This window comes from Hippopotamus amphibius, chromosome 6 (assembly GCF_030028045.1).
Source record: "Hippopotamus amphibius kiboko isolate mHipAmp2 chromosome 6, mHipAmp2.hap2, whole genome shotgun sequence".
Taxonomy (NCBI): Eukaryota; Metazoa; Chordata; class Mammalia; order Artiodactyla; family Hippopotamidae; genus Hippopotamus; species Hippopotamus amphibius.
The window spans coordinates 106,674,252-106,697,347 of record NC_080191.1 but is presented as its reverse complement, the minus strand read 5'-3'; the positions used below and the strand labels follow the sequence as shown (position 1 = coordinate 106,697,347).

Here is a 23,096-nt window from a genome sequence, read left to right as displayed (position 1 = left end):
TAAAAATCACTTGTATCTCAAAATAAAGTAAATAAATAAAAAAATAAAAAACAAACAAAAAATTTTAAAAAAATCACTTGTATCTCTCCTCAATTTTCTCCACCCTGCTTCAGCTCAAGTTAGAACACAGCCCCTTTCCTTTTTTCACCCAAGGTTCTCCCATAGTGCAGTTGTATAAATAGAATTTACCCAAGATTTGGCATTAAGGTTGGGCTACTTGTCACCAGACAGTTTCTCATCTTGGGCCCCCTGGCCTCTGACCTTGTTACTCCATCTTTCCCTCCTCCCACCTTTTCCTCAATCTTTCTATCATCTCCCTTAATCCTTCCTTCCTTAGTCTATCCCATCAAGAGTTCGTATTTTCTCCATTTTTTAGCAAAACAATTAACATCTCTGTCTGACCATGTCTGTGGGCTTCCTTTTTTATACTCAGAGATGTCATTAAGATACTTTCTTAATCCTTGATGGTTCTCCCTCTAAGTGGAATTCCATGGTTAACATTTCACATAGTAAAAAACTTTCACTTCCCCATCTGTCTATATTGTTATCTAGCCATCCCTCATTTATCTAATTGATCCATCCCCCTGCCAACACCTACACATTCATCCATCCACCCAATTCTCAGCCTCTCTGCTTTTCACTGATTCCCCCATCCCCCTCCAGAAACCTAGAACACTCTTTTAAAAAAAATAAATTTATTTATTTTTATTTATTGGCTGCATTGGGTCTTTGTTGCTGCACACGGGCTTTCTCTAGTTGCGGAGAGTGGGGGGCTACTCTTTGTTGCAGTGCACGGGCTTCTCATTGTGGGGGTTTCTCTTGTTGCGGAGCATGGGCTCTAGGCATATGGGCTTCAGTAGTTGCGGAGCATGGGCTCATTAGTTGTGGCTCACATGCTCTAGAGTGCAGGCTCATTAGTTGTGGTGCATGGGCTTAGTTGCTCCACGGCATGTGGGATCTTCCCAGACCAGGGCTTGAACCCGTGTCCCCTGCATTGGCAGGCAGATTCTTAACCACTGTGCTACCAGGGAAGCCCCCTAGAACACTCTTGATGAGAACTTTCTTTCTCTCAGTTTTTTAAAGAGAAATTTATGCTTTGCAGAAATAACTATTAGCTGCCTTGAAATGATAAAGGGGAAATAGATGAGAGGTGCATTGGACAGTTATAATCTTTGCTTGGGCAAGGGAAGGACAGATAAGACCCAAATTAGAATTAAGTGAACAAAGCCAAGTGATGTTTGGACCATTCACAGAAGGAGCTTGGCCAGGGGTGACATGTTTGCATATATCAAAAATCAGGGTATCAGTGGAAATGCATCCGCAATGCAAACACACCCAAACACACTCAGAAATACTTAACACTTTGAGTTTAGCTTGAATTCAGCTATTCTCTCATTGTACTGATGATAATAGGACAGCTGATAATTAACCTGTGAACTATGATGTGATTACTTCTGAAAGCTGAATCCCTCAGCATGTGGCAGAGGTCCTAAAATTGATGGGTCACTAATAGTGCTGCACTGTAGAAAAAGGTACACTTGAATATATGTAGCATCTAATGCTTATATTATACATTAGGATTGCTTTAGATTTGCTGTTTGTTCTTACTATTTTTCTTAATTGTGTTAAGTAGTTGAAAGTAACTTTTTAGCATTAGCATAGGCCAAATTGGAAATACATTATTTTCTTCAAAACACTCCCTCTGGACCCTGACAATGACCAATTATTGCTTTTTTCTCCTTAGGCAGGGAAAGTCCTTCCGATTGGATACAGAGTTGCAAACTGCTTGACTGAAAAACTTCCCAGGGTGAGTGTTTTCAATATGCATTTGTGTGAACATAAGGTAAACAACTCTCAACATTCCTTCTGAGAGTTGCATAAACTTAATGTGGTCAATTTGGATTTTCTTTGTTTTTTTCGGGTTTTTTTTCACTGTATTTTGAGAGCTTCTATTGAGTTTGTCTGAGGAAGTGGAAATTCCAGGCTTACAGTTTTCAGCTCTACAAAACTATTGGAGAGTCCATTTATTTAGATAGGAAATAGTCACTTATGATATGCTTCCTAACTTGGGTACTTCCTGGTTGTTTTCTAAATATAACTTTTAAAATATGGTGTTCAGGGAATTCCCTGGCAGTCCAGTAGTTAGGACTCCAAGCTTTCACTGCAGGGGGCCCGGGTTCGATCCCTGGTCAGGGAACTAAGATCCCATAAGTGGTGCACTTGGCTCCCCAAAAATAATTACAAAAAAAAAAAAAAAAAAAGAGAGAGAGAAAAAGAAAAAATAAAATATGTTGTTTATTTTCATTAAAAAAGTTAATTTCAGGATGTTTGATTATTGGGGCTTTGGGTTACCCAGGTACTAATTACACTCATGTAATGAAGGGTGTTCACTGATTGGTATAGATCAGTCTTGCTAATATCTAATCAACTGTACTTGATAATTCTATTTTCTTCTCTCACTGTTGGTAGCTAATGACCCCACCTGAGGCCAAAAAATTTTTCAACTTCAGATATCCACCTGCTGGAGCAGAAAGAGTATTTTACGGCAGAGCAAATGATCCCCAAATCGCACCTTCTTTGACACATGGAATAAGATCTAAAATTTCAATACCGGTAAATTCTATTTTTCTCCTGTACATTATTCACTTACCAAGGTGAAAATGCACAAATGAGGTGTTAGTGAAATCATCAGTTCCAGTCTCCTTCCCATTCTTAATACTTGGGCAGTGAAAAAAATCCAAGCAGCAGGTGCCAAGAGAGTGAGTATAGAAAAATTGATGGTTTAAGCCACAGACTAAATATTCTTCCCTAGGATAATAACAGCCAAGCTGCACTTCATTTTCTCACTCACAGTAAAGAGAAGTGCCATCCAGGTTTGTTAAAGCACGGTGAGGACAAAGACTGGGTGATATTGCTGGAGATGTTAAAGCACTTGTACATGCAGACAGGGTCTTGGTGTTACCTGCTACTGATCGAATGGACGGTCATGGGTCAGAAGACCTGGTCTTACACCTGGAGGGAGCTTGAGGGAATCACGTGGCTCTTGTGCTTGTCATTCCCACTTTTTTGGAATATTTGAGGTGAGTAACCAGGGAGTTGCCCTCAAAAATGCTTTAGCCCCAAAAGTCATGTTTCGACACGTCTAAGCCCCAATTGTGATGGTTCATTTGAAGGCAAGCCAAGGCAAAGATCATGAAATGTTTTCCCACAATCATATTCTCTTCTCCCCATCTATTGAATTTCAGTGTTCAGATTTTTTGCCTTTTTTTTCCAGTTATTTCTTTGTTTTGTATGATTTCTTTAGGCGAAGGTATTGATCAACCCACAACCTATTACAGCCTTTCAACAGAAAATGAAAGATAAGAAAGAATCAGTATATTTTAGCAATCAACGGGCACCGTTAGGAAAATCTCATGATCAGACGCCAGGATTACCTAAAGGCCTGGATGTACTCAATACGACATTTGGGACGGCAGTCATCAGAGGTAGTGAAAAGAAAGGGTGGGGAGGGAGGAATCAAATGTCTTCTTAGAAAATGGGGTTAAATATCCTGTAGGGATTTATTTAGTGCTGGCGTAAATGATGATTCAAGAATGAAAGATGGGAATCATAGCAAGAAAGTTACTGAGACCCAGAAGCCTTAGAGTTGATGTGTGTCAAGGCAGTAAGAGTTCAGGGTGCGGAGAGGAGATTCGGGGAGCAGAGTAGAGCATGGTGTAAAGACAGGAAAGAGACTTGGGGAAGCTGATGTTGGGAGCAGTTGTGAGGGCTGTCATCCCTTCCCCCGGACATCTATTCACGTGTTTTATTTCCACCAGTGCCTCTGATTTGTTCATAACACTTAAGCCTTTAAAAAATTTTTTAAAAAAATTCAAGTATAGCTGATGTACAATGTGTTAATTTCTGCTGTACAGCAAAGTGACTCAGTTATACACATATACACATTCTTTTTTATATTCTTTTCGATGATGGTTTATCCCAGCATATTGGATATAATTCCCTGTGCTGTATGGCAGGATCTTGTTGTTTACCCATTCTGTTGATCTATATACCAGTTTGCATCTGCCAATCCATCCCTCTCCACCTCCCCTCCCCCTTGGCAACCACAAGTCTGTCCTCTATGTCTGTACATAACTCTTAACTCTTTATGAAATTCTGTTTCGTACAATAGACCACAAAACAGATAAGTCTGGAAGCGCCGCATATAACACCCACTTATGCAGATCCATGATGTGTGCCTGCTTGTTAACCCCACAGGCAGTGTCAGAGCAGATTCCCTTCTCATCCTGAGAGGGAGTGCAGCATATCTTTCAACAGACGACTCAGAATAGAATTGGTCACAGGCCATTATTTCTTCCGCAGCCCCAGCCTTCTGCCACGTTGTTGGGTGCTTTCCCTTTACATCTTCCCACATTTAGCCTTTTCATGTCTTTTACTCTCTCCCTCCAGGGATCTTATTACAGGAGACCTCAAATTCCATCTTTTTTTCATCCTGCAGAGAAATTCACTTCTTTCTTTGTCTTTCTGCACCCACTGAGGTTCTGGTCCAGGAACCTTATCTTTGTTTCACCAAAAGGTCCATTAGATTCTTTTCCTTAACATAGTAACATCCGTTCTGGAGATAAATTATGCCTTTCTCTTGGCATAATTGGAATGCAAAAATCTGCAGTTGTACTTTAGTGTATCAGATCTAAAGTTAAAATTCATCAAAATTTGAAACATGAAAAATGTATTTTAGAATAGATAAAATATCTTTCTTTTTCCTTTTAAATACGATTAAAAGTATTTAAGTAGACAGGGCATTACGGAATTATAGTAATTACATCATAATGCTATCTAGGATTACTTCATTTAATATGGAAAGTACTGTGTAGGTGTACCTCATTGAAATATGTAATAGAAAGAATGTTCCAAAACGTGTATATGTGTATTAATAGGTTAATGGTTCCTACATCAAAAAGAAGCCCTGCTTCACAGGATTATTCTGAGTAGGACCACCTTCTGGTATTCTTAACTGTTTGTTTACAGACCCCAATTCTTGGCAGAAAGTCCACAAGAAAGGTGGAAAGAGAAGAGTGAAATTGTAAATGGAATTAGGTATAGTTAAAATCATTACAAAAAACAATAAAAATAAACTAATTCGCGGTATATAAAACCAGGGACCACCAGTCTGGGAAAGCAGCTGTTCAACAAACATCTTCTAGCTCTAGATTTGGGACCAGTAGGAAGAAGAATTTCTTCCTGATCCCAGTGATTTCCCCAGCACTTTTGGCTACTTCCAAGATAAATATTCACATCAAAACAGATTCAGGTTGTGTTGTGTGCTCCAGTCTACAGCTGCCAACATTTGCATCAAGGCTTCCTCACAGGACATCAGGCTTTCTGAAACTGATTTGCAATTCAAATTGGCCCAGCTCATCTTGGGAAATATGGAGTAAACTAAAATAAAAATTATCCTGACATTCTCAGAATAGGGAATTTGACTGGGCTTGGAATATGGCTCAGGATAACCAAAGTGGTTAACTGATACAGAGTTCAGACATTCTTCAGAGTGAGTGAAGTGTGTTCAAGTGGGGGGGTCCTTCACACAGTGACTCCTGGGCTATTCCTGTCTTTGGTGATAAATCTCTATGTGTGTTGGCTTTGTGCCCATGTAGCTTATACAGTCAGCATACTAGTTTGTCATTTGCTTTAGTCAATTTAAATATGTTATTAAGAGATGAAAAAACCTTAAAACTGAGTTCTTTACTTCTCCCTTCAGAATTATCCACCAGAGAAGTGGTGAATCCACCGAAATCCTATAAGGAAGTATTTGAAGAAGCTCAGGCAGGACACGATCTGTATGTTGTATCTCACAATGATTATTATGCTGGTAAGTCTTCTTCAGTGTAAAACAGGCCTGAGAATATGAGACCCAGATTTGTGAAGAGGAATAAGGGAGATGATATGCTTAAAGTAAAAAAGCCTGGCATCTAATAGTGATCAATAAATAATAACTTATTGCTTATAAGGTTATAAACCCTGATAGCTGGAAACACACACCTATGCATTCTGTGCATAAAATGTAGAAAAATAAGTATCATTAACATGAAAAAACAAAGTAAGATTGAATGTTGGCTAGTGTTAGTTAGCCTAATCTTGTTTTAATGGCTTTAGGCTTTACAAGCACCATTTTTATTCAAATATCAGGATTGTTCTAAGTGCTTCGTTTTATATGAGAATATTAGATAATGGTCAAGTGCCGAAATTTTCGAGTCAGATCAAGTTCAAGCCTGGTTTGTCCATTTATTATCTTTCAGACCTTGAATATTTTACTTATCATCTATTTAAAATTTTTTAAATAGGGATGATGATGTTGTGAGGATGAAGTGAGTGCCTGCTAAATGCCAAGGGTAGTGCCTGGAACGTGGTGAGGGCTCAATCACTATTATTAGCAGTGTTAGTAGCAGTAATAGTGTTACCTGATGATGACTGCAAGTAGCCTATTCCTAGGATCATTCTATAGCGTAACTAAAAGGCATTGGATGTTTACGTGCTGTAAACTACAGCCTCATTGTTGACATGTGGGTGCTAAGTAGAATCTTGACCTAATAGAGGATTGAGAATTAGACTCTGATACATGTCCTGAGAAAGCCGATGGCTTGTACATGGTTCACGAACTAACCTGCATTCGTTAGAAGCAAGACTAGCCCTTTACTGCAGCACAAGCCCCCTCTCTCCCTCGCTCCCTCTTTATCTCTTTACTTTTCTCCTCCATCGCCCCCTCCCATCATACTCCTCCTCTGTACTCTTCCTCTTAAACTCCCGCCCGCAGCTAGGGCTTGTCTGCGATGCCGGTCGCTCCTCGGCGTGGGGCGGGGAGTCTGCCTGTCAGTCTCGTGAGCAGCCTCTGCTGGCTCTACGAGCCGCCGCACATCCCGGTGCTGAGATCGTCTCCATCCTCCAGTTCAGACCAAGGCTGCTTCCACGCCGCCCCTGCTCTCAGCCCTGACCAGGCTTCTCTCCGTGCCTCCTCCACCTCTCTCTCTCTTTCTTCTTTTGCTCGCTGTAGTCTTTCTGTTCTTTATTCCTCCTTCCCTCCGTCCCTCTTTTGTGAAAATACTTTGTTCATTTTTGGAAAAAGTTTAGCAGCCATAGCACGATCTAAGCACGATCTAATCCAATGCCGTTTAATTGTTTTAGGAAAGAACTATATCGGTGAATACGTGTGCAGACACCCTTTTATGAGACATCTTACATGCGTTTAGCAATTGGAGGAAAATGAGTGTAGTTTTTTAAAAATTTATTTATTTATTTATTTATTTATATTGGAGTAGAGTTGATTTACAATGTTGTGTTAATTCTTGTGAACAGCAAAGTGATTCAGTTATACATATGTGTATTCTTTTCCATTATGGTTTATTACAGGATATTGGATATAGTTCCCTGTGCTGTACAGTAGGACCTTGTTGCTTATCCAGCCTATATATAATAGTTTGCATCTGCTAGTCCCAAACTCCGAATCCAATTTTCCTTTTTTTTAATATTTAGAAGAGCGCTAATGGACTATCATGTGACTGAAATTACGTTCATCTGCTGATTTTTACAGAAGTTCGCTAGCCTCTTGAAAAGGAATAGAATCCAATTCTTTAAATATTTGTTTTTTACTTTTTCTCCTTAATGAAAGCACTTTTTTATTATAAAAAGATATAGTAGTTGTAGAGAATGTAAATATCATGGAAAAATGAAGAAAAAGTAAGTGTAACCTTGACATCCCATTAACCAGAGATAACTACAATTGACATATTGGACATCTTTCTAACCCCCATCCACTGAGCTATCTTCCGTTAAATGTGATAATAATCTCCATGCTTTTGGGGAACCTGCTACATGCATTTAACATTTTTTACTTAAAATAATACGCCAAGGACACTATTCAGTAACAATAACAACCTTTTTAAAATACACTTAAGTTATTACTAAAGTAATAGTACTTTCTTTTATAAAATGCAGGCTATATAGAAATATATAAAATGCAAAGAAAATCTCCCACAATTCCCAGTCTGCTATAGATGATACTTCCGTATATGTTTTCCTTGCTCATTCATATAAGTGTATGTGTGTGTTTTGCTTCCTACTACACATACATTTTTTTTCTTTTTTTCTTTTTGCTCCCCCCCCCCGCCCCCATATGAAATTTCTTGGTTGTCTTTTCAGATCAGTTATCAATATTGTATTTTTCAGGATTACAGAAATGTGTTGTTCATATATCTTTGTGAATATGATTTGTTTCCTTAGGCTACATTCCTAGATTTCTGAGCATCTGAAACTTTCACTTTTAGAGCCAAACTACCCACCTGAATAGCTGCCCCAATTTGCCCTCACACCCACACTGTATGAGGATTTCCATTTTCCTGCATCCTCCCCAGTGGCGAGCTTTGCCAATCTTCTTTATTTTTGCTTAACGGAGAGACGAATTATGATTGTATGCTATTGTTTTTGCTTACATGATTTGGGTTACTAGTGAGGCTGAATATCTTTTCTCCACTCATTTTATAACCTAGCTGATCTCTAGTTTCAGTCTTACTTTCTTATCTATAAATAGGAAACAAATACCACATCATGATTTGAAAAAAGTACAGTGATAGATCTTAAATATAAAGACCTCCCTGTTGGGTTTTCAGCCCTCACTGTCTCTAATATGAAATAAATGATTATAATGAAATATGAGGGTTGTCATCCAGATCTCAGTGAGAGCAAGTGTAAAACACTAACCTCTCAAGTCTCAGCATAGCTTGATGCACCACTGGGGTTACAAAGCCTTGCAATACCTCCCCGATCTTCAGGATTTCTTTAACATTGATGGGGCCTGAAGTTTTCATCATGTATACGTCTTTCTCTTACATCATTTTTCTACTTACTTTCCGAATATTGACACAAGGAAGTCTTGTTCCACCAGTCTCCCAGCCCCCATGGAAGAATGCCTCTGTCATCTGTGGCCGAATCTGTGCAGTTCCTGCGCTGTTACAATTTCATTCTTTTTCCCACTCTCATTTTCATTGTCAATGAGAACATCATGTGCTTCTTGCACAAAGTTGTGGTGCTTAAGTCAGAAGTCTTCCCTTTTCTTTTCCTAGGAGAAGCAAAGAACCGAAAATATAACCCGAGTTTTCATAGATTTAACTTGTATGGGATCCCAACACCACATTTTAATGATGGACGAAACATGGCAAAAACTTTACATTGGCTTCACGAACAGCAAATGTAAGTTTAAGTATGTTGTGTCTTGGAATAAGTGTTAGATATATGGCACATGGACCTAAGAGTTTATTACATTTATTTTTTGAAGAGGTAATGCATTGGCATGTTTCAAACACAAAGATAATAGGAAAAGATACACAGTGATATGTCTTCTAAATGGTCCAGTTCCCCCAGAGATAACAATGATACTGTTTTTTGTTTGCTTGTTTTGCTGTTGTTGTTGCTGTTTGTGGCTGAGCAGCTTACAGGATCTTAGTTCCCCAACCAGGGATGGAACCCAGGCCCCCTGAAGTGGAAGCGCAGAGTCCTAACCACTGGACCACCAGGGAAGTCCCTGTGTGTGTTTGTGATTCTAAAGTTATTTCATGCCTTTTCAGCAGATCAGAGGACATGCATGAATGTTTTTAATGTATGGGATTGACCCTGCTATGTTTCTTAAAGATAGTCAGCTTGCAGTTCTCTACAAAGACAATCATGTCACATATCACTGACCTGTTGTTTATCACTCGACTTTGTTTAATAGTTATTTGGGCACCTGAGCATCTTAACTCGTGCAAACTTTTTATGCCTGCATTCTACATTTGATTACTTTCCTAAGAAATTAAAATGTTTCCTTAGTTTTTCATTTCCTGTCTTATATTTTATATCTAAGCCAACAAATAAAATGAAAACCTATATTTCCTACTATAAGTAAAAAATCAGAAGATTGAAAATACTGGGGTAGTGGGTTGAATGGTGACCCCCAAAGATGTCCATGTTCTAAATCGCAGAACCTGTGAAGGTTATCCTATATGGGAAAGGGGTCTCTGTAAATGCAATTAAGTTAAAGATCTTTAGATGAAGAGATCATTCTGGATGATCTGGGTGGGCCCTAAATCCAATGACAAGTGTCCTTATAAGAGAAAGGCAGAGGGAGGTTTGAGACAGAAGAGGAGAAGACATACAGAGGAGAGGTGATGTGAAGGTGGAGGAGGCTGGAATGATGTGGTGTCAAGCCAAGGAAGGCCAAGAAAAAAAAAAAAATGCCAACAGCCTCCAGATGTTGGAAGAAACAGTGAACAGGTTCTCCCCTAGAGCCTTTGGAGGGAATGCAGCCTTGCTGTCACCTTGATCTCAGACCTCTGGTCTCTAGAACTGTGAGAGAATACAGTTCTGTCGTTTTCAGCCACAAGTTCGTGGTAATTTGTTCTAACAACCACAGGAAATGAATACACTGGGCCTGCATTTCTATGCATCAGTGGTGGGAGTGGATTTGTTTGCCTTCTGTCCTCTTTATTTTTTTAATTCTAGTTTTAATTTTTTTCGTTTATAACTTTTTTGAAATTAATTTTTATTGAAGTGTAGTTGATTTACAATATTGTGTTTGTTTCTGCTGTATAGCAAAGTGAATCAGTTATACATATACATATATCTACTCTTTTTTAGATTCTTTTCCCATATAGGTCATTACAGAGTATTGAGTAGAGTTCCCTGTGCTATACAGTAGGTCCTCATTGTTTATCTATTTTATACATAGTAGTGTGTATATGTCAGTCCCAATCTCCCAATTTATCCCTCCCCCTCCGCTCCCCCTTGGTAACCGTAAGTCTGTTTTCTACCTCTGTGGCTCTATTTCCATTTTGTAAATAAGTTCACGTGTACCAGTTTTTAAATGCCCTCTGCTCTCTTTGGAGGATACACTAGCCCTCCAAGTTTCAACAGGCCCCGGTGTGCACACAGTTTGCATTCCCACAGGCACCCAATCTGCCTCACTCGTTTGCCTGTCTGGTCGCTGAAGTAACAGCTCCCAGCTATAGAGGCAAAGGCCTTTATATATAATTTAAGCCTATCAACGACTCCGTGAGGCAGGTGTACTGTAGTTTTTAGCCTTTCCATTTTACAGATGAAGTAACTGAGGTTACAGAGAAGTTAGATCATTTGCCCAAGATCATGCAGTTAAGAAGTACTAGGAGTAGGGATGAAGCCCTGGCAGTGTGTCTCCAGGGGCCACCCTTAACCACTCACCAGGGTTATAGGCACTGGATTCTGTGATCACAGGCCTGAAAGTTTGATTTCCGTTCTTCCTTCACTCCCTTATTATATGAGTTTTAGACACTTGAATTATTGAAAACAATAATGGTAAAACACAAACACAGAAGAAATTCTTTCAATATTATAGTAAACCCATATGAGATAGTTTTTCTTTAGGGTGTAGAAGAAGAACTCATAAAACAAATATTCATTAATTTAAAACTATTAAAGTGGTTAAAACATACATAAAGGAAAACATGAAGAAATGATTTCAATATCTGCCTGGGTACTTATAATTAAATATAATGTAGAAATGGATAGCTAAAGGAGGATGACAAGTATGGTTTATCCATATTTCTAAGCTTCTAAAAGCTTAGAAATATAAACCTGCTATCCCTTTATAAGAGACATGAAATCAGCATGTTTACAAGATGGTCTTTAAGAAGGTCCTGGGAGCAGAGTCTTTGGGTCATTAAAGAGGACATATGTATCAATTTATCAATAAATTGGGATAGTCATAGAAGAGCACACTCAATTATAAAAGCAGGCAATATTCAAGATACGTTTCCCACCAACTCATCTCTATCCATAAGGAAACATCATTTATGGAACAAGGTTTTATTTGATCATACTTTCTCCATTTCAAAACTTAGTTGGAAAAGTATTGCTGAAATGATAGAGACTTTCTCTTCCCTTGGTTTGTTGGATTTCAAAAAGGACTCACTACTTCATTCTTCAGTGTGATTTCTATTACAAACTTTGAGTTAAGCATATTTGTTTATATCTCAATTTTTTTGTTGTTCCTATTTTCTTCCCTTTTTTGGTCTTATTTATTTATTTATTAATAGTTTATTTTTAAAATAAATTTATTTAGTTATTTATTTATTGGCTGTGTTGGGTCTTCGTTGCTTCGCACGGGCTTTCTCTAGTTGCAGCGAGCAGGGGCTACTCTTCACTGAGGTGCACGGGCTCCTCATTGCAGTGGTTTCTCTTGTTGTGGAGCACAGGCTCTAGGCGTGCAGGCTTCAGTAGTTGTGGCACATGGGCTCAATAGTTGTGGCTCATGGGCTCTAGAGCACAGGCTCAATAGTTGTGGTACACAGGCTTAGTTGCTCCGTGGCATGAGGGATCTTCCTGGAGCAGGGATCGAACCCGTGTCCCCTGCATTGGCAGGTGGATTCTTAACCACTGAGCCACCTAGGAAGTCCCTTATTTATTTTCAATTGAAGTATAGTTAATTTACAATGTTGTGTTTCAGGTGTACAACAAAGCAATTCAGTTATTCATATATATAAACATTCTTTTTCAGATTCTTTTCTAAGTTATTACAAGATATGGAATAAGTTGCCTGTGCTATACAGGTCCTACAGTATAGCACAGGGCCTACTGTATAGCATAGGGAATCATACTCCCTGTTATATATATCAGTTATCTAGTTTATATATAGTGATGTGTATCCATTAATTCCAAACTCCTAATTTATCCCTCCCCCTACTTCCCCTTTGGTAACCATAAGTTTGTCTTTTGTCTGTGAGTCTTTGTTTTGTTTACATCTCAATTTGATATGCACCATTTAATGTAAATTTAGTTTACTCTTAACTTTTAAGAGTTATAAGAGATATATACTTTTAAGTTTTACCTCCATATAACTATCTCCGTCTATATTCTGTTTATGACCTTTGATCTGAAAAATCAGTTAGAATCTTGAAACGGTGTTTGTGTGTGTGTGTGTGTGTGTGTGTGTGTGTGTGAATGTGTCCTTGGAACACAGGAGACTTTACTCTGAGTTGGTTAGTGAATGCTGGGAGGTGTGTAAGGATGTTACAGCTATTGATACTCTGACATACATGGCTGTTCACAAATATTTCCTAATTCTCCCAGAAACATAATCCAGGCACTTTTAGGCTGAGAAGCTTAGGCTGCATGACTTAGAATCCTTACCTTTACCATCCGGGCATGTTCCTAATTATGCCCCTTGGAGCTGGTTTTAGATTGTCAACTTTATTTGTTCAAATTACAGCCCTTAAACTGCCTCTGATTTATTCTAACTTTACCCATATTGTTCTTTTTCTCCCTTTTTGAACTAATGGGAAGTAAATGAAGAAATAAAAGATGAATTATTTTATATTTCATCTTTTGTTTCTCCACAGAGTGTCACTCTTCTCCAGAAATTTATTCAGCTCCATATTTCTCCAGTACAGGAAAGAACAGTATTTTTTAAAAGCAAATGGAGCTTAAGAATTTAATGTTCATTGTTTTTAGTCTTAACAAAACAATAGAGGATTTATTAATTTTATGTTATTAAATAGTGGTGGTGTAATTTTCAGTTCTCAAAAGAAATTCTTATTCATTTAATCACAGTGATAGAAGTAATAAAATTACATTATAGAAAATTGGCAAAATAAAATCACCCATAATCCTGTCACCTTAATTCAACCTTTATTATCTTTTTAATTTATTTCTTTCTAGTGTGGCTTCCTGTGTTGATTTTTGCATAACTGTAATCAGAGGGCAATCCCACTTTATATCCTGTTTTCTTCACTTAACATAAAATGATTTTATATTGCTGTGTGTTCTTAATAACCAACATTTAGAATGCACACAGAGTGTGTTCTTGTTAATGCGACATAATTAGTCAGCCTCCAGGATTGAACATTTAGATTCTTTTCTCTTTTTCCTCTATAGTCAGTGAGGCTACAAGCATTTTTATAAATATAACTTTTTTTTCACAGTTTTAATTATGTGCATTATCTCCTTTTGATTGGTTTTCAGATGTAGATAAAAGGGTGAACATTTTTATGCTTTCTGAATCATATTACCAAATTATTTCCAAAAGGATTATTGCAGTTTGCACTAGCAATCTGCAAGTGTTTTACCATACTTTTTGCCAATATTAGCTATTCTTTCTGTCTCTCTGTCTCCATTTCTGTCTCTGTCTGTCTCTGTCTCTGTCTCTCTCTCTATATGTATATTTACTTATTACTATGTTAAAAGTGGTACTTTGTTGTTCTTTTATCTTATATTTCTTTAATTACTGGAGAGTATTATAATTTCTCTGTGTATTTGCTTACTAGATGTGAGTTATTTGTTTTTATCCTTTGGTTATTTATTTCTTTGATGCTTATTTTTCTTTTAGGAATTTTAGGAGTTACACTTTTAAGAATGATATTACCACTTTGGTTTTGTTTAGGGAAAAAAATTTTGTCTACTTGTCTTATTCTTTAATCCAAATTTTATCTTCTATTATGATCTTTATAATAGAATATATGTGATAGAAGAATGAACACGTAAAGCTTTCTTTTTAGCATATAATTTCTTTTGAAACTGGATTTATTCTTTTGATGGCCTAAAGGATACTGTCATATTCCTCACCATATGTGTATTTGGTAGCCAAGAATACTTCAGGAAGTACCTGACAATTTTCTAATTTTACAGGAAAAGAGGAGCTAAGATTGTATCCAAGAGAGTTGATGATTTCAAAGAAAAGTTTCAACATAAAATTGGAAGAGTTTTAGATCCGTAAGTTCATGGTTAACTTCAACTGATAATGTTTTTGGATCAAATTTACGAAGTACTCTTGTGGTAAATTTCGGTTTGTGTTCTACTGGACTCTATCTATTAAACAAGAATCATCCTTTCGTGTTAATCAGGGAAGTCCGTTAGCCTCTGTAGAGCTTGCATTTCCAGGAAAGTACTGAGTCGTCCAAAATGGAGAGGGCATTTGGAGAAGAGGGAGGAAGAATTTTGTGTAAAGCTTTATTTCTGGAATCTCAGAAATTTAACTTATCGTGTTATATTTTTCTCTCCCCTTTCCCTGTGTGTGTGTGTGTGTGTACACACTTCCATAATTCTGCTTTGAATATGTTCTGTTCTTTTTCAGTCTGGGCTTTTTCAGTGACAGCCGGTGAAAGCATTCAGCCATTGCTAATGCAAGTGGGAGATTAGACAAAAGATCTGTTGGAGAACTTCTGTTTGATCTTCATAGTTTGGTTAGAGGAGAAACTATAGGCGATTAAAAACATATAGCAAACATATTTTAAATTCCAGGGATGCCATGTGGTGGGAATTTTCACTAAAGGATTTGTTTTCTTTGCTAGCATTGCGGAAACAATGAGTGTTCCCCCAGACCACACATTTGGGGCTTGTCTCCGTCCTGAGGAGTATGGTAAATATACAACTTTTCTTCTTAGTTGTTGTATAACAAAGGGAGTTCAACTCGAGGATGGAAGATGCCTTAGAGGACTGGGACGGGGAGGGTGGGGGGGAGTCAAGGAAGGGAGGGAATACGGGGATATGTGTATAAAAACAGATGACTGAACTTGGTGTACCCCCCCAAAAATTAAAAAAATAATAATAAAAGTAATTGCATTTTTACTATAAAAAAAAAACAAACAAAAACAAAATCCCCTCCAAATAATGCAGTTAAGTTCACCATCCCCTTCTCTCAAAGCTTCCAGTTTTAAAGGAATATTCAAATATTACATCAACATTAATGAGAACAACTTGTAGTGCAAGAAAGAAACAAAATTTTCATATTATATTTGAAATAGGTACAGTTTAAAGCCCTTGTAATGAATTCCTTAAGTGTAGTTAAGGCTCAGAATTTTATTTAGAAAATAAATAAGGCCTTTACGAAACAAGCCAAAGTGAAGTGAGGCAGCTTTTCAATGAATTTGAATATTGTACTAGACCCTTGTTACTCAAAATATGGTTGTAGATGGGCAGTGTTGGTGTCCCCTGCAAGGTTCTTAGAAATGCAGAATTTCAGCCTCCACCCCAGACCCACTGAATCAGAAACTGCATTTTAACAACATTCCCAGGTGAACTGTAGGGACATTCAATTTCCAGAAAGCACTGTACTCTACAGTCTACTCTACATACTTAAGAACCACTCTTCCCACCAGCCAATCAATTAATCAACCTATAATGTGGCAGAAGAAACTTCCCAGGATTTTGTCTTTAGTGCTCAGTGATCTAAACAGCAGCCTTCCAAAGGGAAAACTATGCTAAAACTTACCAGGATTGGGCTGTATATTATATGTTTTCAAAATACGGTCTACAGTCTACCTGCATTAAAATCACCCAGAGACTTTACTAAATATGCAGGTTTCTGGGACCCATGCCCAGATATTCTCATGTACACTAAACTTTAATAACCACTACTGAAAGCATGTTAGTTAAAGTCCATTCACTGGCAAATAAAATAAATATTTACTGACCTTCTGCAACATGGTGTTTCAGAGCACCATGAATCACCACATTAGGAAATCGTATTTTGGTTCTGTTTTTAGATCAACCGTTACGTGTTTAATGGATGCCTGCCCAGCCGTTATGTGTTTAATGGATGTCCTTACCCATCTTAGAGGCTATTCATACCTCTAGGAATGTGTAAGGGATGATTTAAGAAACCCATCAGTTAGCCTGAAATACAAGTACCTTGAGGGCAGGTTCATGCTGGTGGGCACCCCATCTTGCTGTCTGTTGGATTCTTGGGGTCTAGCGCACAATACATGGTTTTCCCTGGTATTTATAGCACAAATCAGTGAATCCAATGCATAGTTTATCATGTTGACAATTAGGCAACATTGCTAAATTTCCTAAGAGTTGAGCTACGTTATCCTTATAAATCGAAGGATAAGATAGAGTTATAAAATGAAAAGGAAAGACACTGACATTAATAGTTTAAAAAATATATGTCTGTATTGGCCTTGGTGCTGTACAGTGTACCTGAGAAAGGGGAGTAACAGTCCCCTCTAGACCTTTCGTGGAGCTCATAGATGCTCATAGAGAACAGATTAACCCTAGCTGCCTTTTGTGACTACTATTGGGGTTAAAAATAGCACCAATCCATGGAAAGCTTCAGGATCTGCCTGCTTCTGAGGACGTATTGGTTTCTTTACTGGGCCTGGATCGGTCCCTTACCCTTACGTAAGGAACTAAAGGCAAGTGCACAAAGAATGCCTCATCCCTTGGGTCTGAGGGTGTTGGTTATGTCAAGATGCCTCCAGGAGGAGTGCAAGGGCTGTGTGCAGCTCCCAGAATGCACTGGGGCAGAGGCGACTGAAGGAGACTCCAGGACAGGTGGGCAGTGGTGCCTCATGGGAATTGGTTGCGGGGGGGGGGGGGGGGGGGGGGGGGGGGGGGGGGGGGCGTGCAGCTGAGGTGCTGGCGTGACTTTTCTGATGTCGCTGGTGTGGTAGCGAGGTCGTGGGTCTCTCTCTTAGGGCCAGAGATTGTACTCCCGATTTCAGCTCTTTAGAGATGGCTCTTGAGTAATTGTCAGTGATTTGACATGAGCTTCGTAAATCTTCTCTCGGGGCCAGGCCAGAGGAGGGTATCAGCATGCATCTCCTCCACGAGGCAGTCATACCTGGTGGGGCTGTGGTGGGAAAGGCCGGTGGAGCCATTCAGATGGTTATTGTTGGATGTTAATGGGGGATAAAACAACTTACCCATCTTGTGGAAGAGTGGGTGCGTGGGGGCTCCTGATGCAGAACAGCCCCCCAGAGGGTTTGCAACGGGGGAAGAAAGATGGAGGAGGAAAGGAAGCCACGCTTATTTGTCAAAAATCACCCCTAACTGTTTTGATTTCCTCTTGCAGAGTCATACTTGGGTTTTGCCCACTTTAGGATGGTCTGATGGTAGCTGACCCCGTTTCAGATGGTCTTATTCTGATGTACTTGTCCAGTTCCTGGAACCATTTCACCCATACTCCAGGTCTACCCTTAGAAAGAAGGCTTTTATTAGAATATGCAGGATTAACTCTTGATTTTATAATACCTATTTATAATACCTCCGAGTACCTATTAAAAGAGACCCTTGACAGAACCTAATAATATAGGGCCTTGTACAAAGCAGGTGTGAATATTAGTTGCCTTGAACTGTAATCGATGTTGCAATTTATTTTTTTTCAATTTTTTAAAATTGAAGTATAGTTGATTTAGAGTATTGTATTAATTTCTGCTGTGCAGACAAGTTTTACATACATTATATATATATATGTAATATATATATGTATTCTTCTCCTTTATATTTTATCATAGGCTATTGAATATACTTCCCTGTGCTATATAGTAGGACTTTGTTGTTTATCCATTCTATGTATAATAGTTTGCATCTGCTAATCCCAAACTCTCAATCCTTCCCTCCCCCACCCCTTTCCCCCTTGGCAACCACCAGTTTATTCTCTATGTCAATGATTCTGTTTCTGTTTCATAGATAGATTCATTTGTGTCATATTTTAAGTTCCACATGTAAGTGACATCATATGGGATTGTCTTTCTCCTTCTGACTTATTTCGCTTAGTATGATCATCTATAGTTGCATCCATCAATGTTGTGATTTAAATTAAGCCACCCAGGGTGTCACAGCCAAATGCCAGCATGACACTGTCCCAAGAAGGTGGGAAGGGAAGGGTACAGGCCAGGGGAAAAAGAACATAGGCAGAAGGTTTCTTCTGGTGACATCCACCAAGCCGTCACATCTGAAGCAACCTGGCCAACTCTGGTCTGATCTCTGTCACCATTAACATCCAAGCAATTTTTTACTTATTTTTTTTGGCTGCGTTTGGTCTTCATTGCTGCATGTGGGCTTTCTATAGTTGCGGTGAGTGGGGGCTGCTCTTCGTTGTGGTGCACAGGCTTCTCATTGCAGTGGCTTCTCTTGTTGCGGAGCACGGTCGCTAGGCACGTGGACTTCAGTAATTGTGGCTGGTGGGCTCTAGAGCACTGGTTCCGTAGTTGTGGTGCACAGGCTTAGTTATTCCATGGCATGTGGGATCTTCTGGGACCAGGGAACAAACCCATGTCTCCTTCATTGGCAGGCGGATTCTTAACCACTACACCACCAGGGAAGTCCAGGAGTGGGGTTTAGAGGCTGTGTGTGTACTTCCTTTGTGTCATAGTTCAGGAAATTTCCTTTAAGTCATGAAAGAAAAAGTGGAAGCAAGGCCTGGTCTGGGGTGGGGGGGTTGTAGCAGGTGAATTGGAGGGGTTATTACCGGCGGGTTGTGGGTCAGGACTCAGTTAAGAGAGCTGTGGGTGCAGGCAGGTCTCCTGTGCTGGAAACAGTGTAGTGGAAGCAGGACAGAGAAATGGGGACTTGATATGCAGACTGAAGGCAGCCTGGAAACTCACATGAGGAAGGAGTAGGGAACTTGTGTCCAGTTTTTACAAGGTTTCCCAGAGGTTCAGTCAGCCCCGAGGCACACAGAGTGACCCGCACATGGAATCAGGCCCAGCTTTCAGATCCTTGTAGACAAATGTCTGCTAAGAGACGGACAGACAAGGGCTTTGCTTCTCAAGGAAGGACTTGGCAGCTAAGTGGGCTCCCGATTCCCCCATGAAATTCATTTTTTCAGATTTTTTTCATTGAGCAGAGAAGTCGCATAAAGCAGAAGTACTTATTTTTATCAGTTTGTACATATTTTTATACAAAAAATGTCATGCTGCATATAATAATATTGGAGTTAGGTTTTTTTCATCCACAGAGGTTGCTAGATCTCTCTCTCTTTTAGGATGGGAATAATAGCAACAGACTTTAAGTTCAGATAAAAGACCTTTACCCCCCTCTTCCATAGGAGCTGGTGATCTCATCCACAGAAGACTTCCAGGAGAGTATCTCCGAGGCAAGGACAGACAGAGAGCCCTGGTTGCGGCAGTGCGACATCACTTGAAGAAAGTCAACTACCAAAACTTTGACACTTTGCTGGCAGCCTTCAGGCACTATGACAAGGCCAGTAGTAAAGTGGAGCTGTTTTGGTCTACGCATGGGCTTACAGGTTCTAGTAGGCTAGTACAGATCAGGATCAAATCCAGTCCACCACCTGTTTTTATAAATAGTTTTACATGCCTATATTTTTAAAAATTGAAGTACAGTTGATTTACAATGTTACGTTATTTTCTGGTGTGCAGCAAAGTATATGTTTTTGTGTGTATATATGTATGTATAGATATATACATATTCTTTTCCATTACGGTTTATTACAGGATATTAAATATAGTTCCCTGTCCTATACAGTACGTCCTTATTGTTTATCTATTTTGTATATAGCAGTTTGTAATTGTTAATCCCAAACTCCTAATTTATCTCTCTCCCATCCCCTTCCCTTTTGGTAATCATAAGTTTGTTTTCTATGTCTGTGAGTCTGTTTCTCTTTTGTAGATAAGTTCATTTGTGTCGTATTTTAGATTCCACATATAAATGACATCATATGGTATTTGTCTTTCTCTGTCTGACTTACTTCAGTTAGTATAATCATCTCTAGGCCCATCGATGTTGCTGCAAATGGCATTATTTCATTCTTTTTTTTTATGGCTGAGTAATATTCCATTATATATATGCACCACATCTTCTTTATCCATTCGTCTGTCGATGGACATTTAGGTTGTTTCCATGTCTTGGCTATTGTAAATAGTGCTGCTATGAACATTGGGGTACATGTATCTTTTTGAATTAGAGTTTCTCTGGATATATACCCAAGAGTGGGATTTTTTTTTAAAGAGAACTTTATTTATTTATTATTTTTTGGCTGTGTTGGGTTTTTGTTGCTGCTACTCTTTGTTGCGGTATGTGGGCTTCTCATTGCAGTGGCTTCTCTTATTGTGGAGCATGGGCTCTAGGGGTGTGAGATTCAGTAGTTGCAGCATGTGGGCCCTAGAGCGCAGGCCCAGTAGTTGTGGCGCAGGGGCTTACTTGCTCCACAGCATGTGGGATCTTCCCAGCCCAGGAATTGAACCCGTGTCCCCTGCATTGGCAGGCGTGTTCTCAACCACTGCGCCACCAGGGAAGTTCCCCAGGAGTGGGATTGTGGGGTCATATGCATGCCTATTTGTTTTAAGTATTGTCTGTGGCTGCTTTTGCAACTACACCTGCAGAATAGTGCATCCGAGACTGAATGGCTTGCAAAACCTACGATATCTACTTTCTAGCCCTTGACAGAAAAATTTTGCTGACCTTTCTGAAGTAGATCTGTGTTGTCAAAATGTGGTTCTTTCACCACCATCGTATCACTTGGGAACATGTTAGAAATGCACATGCTAAGGCTCACCTCAGACTTATGAATTAGGAACTTGGGGTTGGGGTGTAGCAATTGTGTCTTAACAAGCTCTTCAGTGATTCTGATGCCCGTTCAGGTTTGAGAACCACTATTGTAGATCATTAAACTGGAGTGTGCTGGGAGCCTGGGGGATGGACAGTCTCTGCTTCACTGTGAGTGTGTACACACAGTACTGTCCGTCCGGTCCAAGTCAAGCTTAGAGTGCTCTCCCCTGGGGAGCAGGTGTGGTTTCAGTCTTGAAAGCAAGATCAATCAAATTTCGAGCTACCCTAAATTTTATTCTTTTAGCAAGTCAGATCAACCTGGGGCTGCATAATTACCTGACATCATTTTAGGCCATCACAGGATTTGCCAAACTGCACTGCCTTTGGCTTGCACTAAGGAATGTGACTACACACTCTTTGAAACGTGGCACAATTTTCATTTGTACGCCCATGCAGCTGTTATTTATTTTTGTCACATGCATCCTTTTTATAAGGAAATCCAGTCTTTCTAAAGCAAATAACTGTGCTTTGTCTAAGTATCTGGTTCGTTTTTGCCCCATGGACAGTGTGACTTTTGTACTGATTGTGCATACCTTTTTGACTTGGCCGCCAGGAAGCCTAGAGCCAATTCAGAGAAACATATCTAGTTTGTGAACATGATCTTATAGCATACATTTTGAGCATTCTTTTTATTTCAGGTTTCATCTTATTTTAGTTCAACTTTATTTTCTCTTTGCCCTGATTTCTTCACTTTTTTGACTCTCATTGTACTTCTTTTTCTAGGCAGCCTCAAACCATTTTAGAATCCGTCTAACACAAACAAATAAAAGCTCATAAATAAAGCTGTGATGATGTACTGCATCATAATCTTGATAGGAGAAGTAAAGAAAGAACAGAATAATTTTAATTTATCTCAAAAGGAAAAGATAATATTCTTTTCTGTTTATATGTTTATTTGCTGTTTTTTTAATCATTACCAATTTTATTTCCCAAAAGGTTTCATTATGCATATAGAATATTATATGATTAAGATCATAACATGTTTAAAGTTTTAAAAGTTCTTTAGAGTTTCAGAAGCAGCTAGGGAAGTCTTAGTGGAGAGAACGGGTTCACAATACAACCTCAACAATGGTTAGGTGGAGAGTTAGGGAAAAGCAAAAAAGGCAGAGTGCTGAAGAGTAAGCATCTTCAGGTGGAGGACCTATTTAAGAGAGCAAGGAGAGAAACTTTTGCTAGAGAGTGTAGTGCCAGATCATGGAAGTCCACGCCAGACCCAATTTGCAGGAATTCACTTTCTCTTGAAGCCTAGTGAAAGAGGAGGAGCAAAGAAGTCAGTGCAATACATCTTTATGTATAAGATTAACGTGAAACCATAAAAGCTTTAGAGAGATATATATTGGTTATTGTGTGCCGATCTGAATAACAGGAGAGAATGGAAAGCAGAGAGGGTAGCTTATCAGCGTTTGTTAACATTCAGAGAGCTTCTCAGTGTATCCAATTTCACACAGCTAGTAAACAACAGAGATAGAATTCTAATTCCAATCTTCCTGACACCAAAAAGTGTAGGTATTATCATAGCACTGTAGATTTCACTGTAGATGGAAAGGATGATAAAAACAACAATGTAAAGGTGCTGCAGAAGGTAATTCCTTCTGGCTTGATAGGAAAGTTGATGAATTTTTAAAATTATACTGATGAAAGGTGGGAATAAAACGTACAAAATGAGATTAAAGATCACTGATTGAAAATTGGAGTTTTCTTGGATCACTTACATAGAAAACTTAGTAAGGTTTGGGAGATTTTGG

The 23,096-nt window shown here is 38.9% G+C and overlaps 1 protein-coding gene across 1 annotated transcript in view; it reads left to right on the top strand.

Annotated features, from left to right (window-relative positions):
* Positions 1-23,096, top strand: part of EFHB (EF-hand domain family member B) — a 59,664-nt gene that overhangs the window by 21,759 nt on the left and 14,809 nt on the right. Inside the window, exons 2-9 of the mRNA XM_057739964.1 lie at positions 1,745-1,807; positions 2,470-2,613; positions 3,305-3,485; positions 5,762-5,872; positions 9,117-9,243; positions 14,686-14,769; positions 15,348-15,415; positions 19,829-19,983. Coding sequence (XP_057595947.1) covers positions 1,745-1,807; positions 2,470-2,613; positions 3,305-3,485; positions 5,762-5,872; positions 9,117-9,243; positions 14,686-14,769; positions 15,348-15,415; positions 19,829-19,983 — 933 coding nt within the window. The remainder of the gene's footprint in view (positions 1-1,744; positions 1,808-2,469; positions 2,614-3,304; positions 3,486-5,761; positions 5,873-9,116; positions 9,244-14,685; positions 14,770-15,347; positions 15,416-19,828; positions 19,984-23,096) is intronic.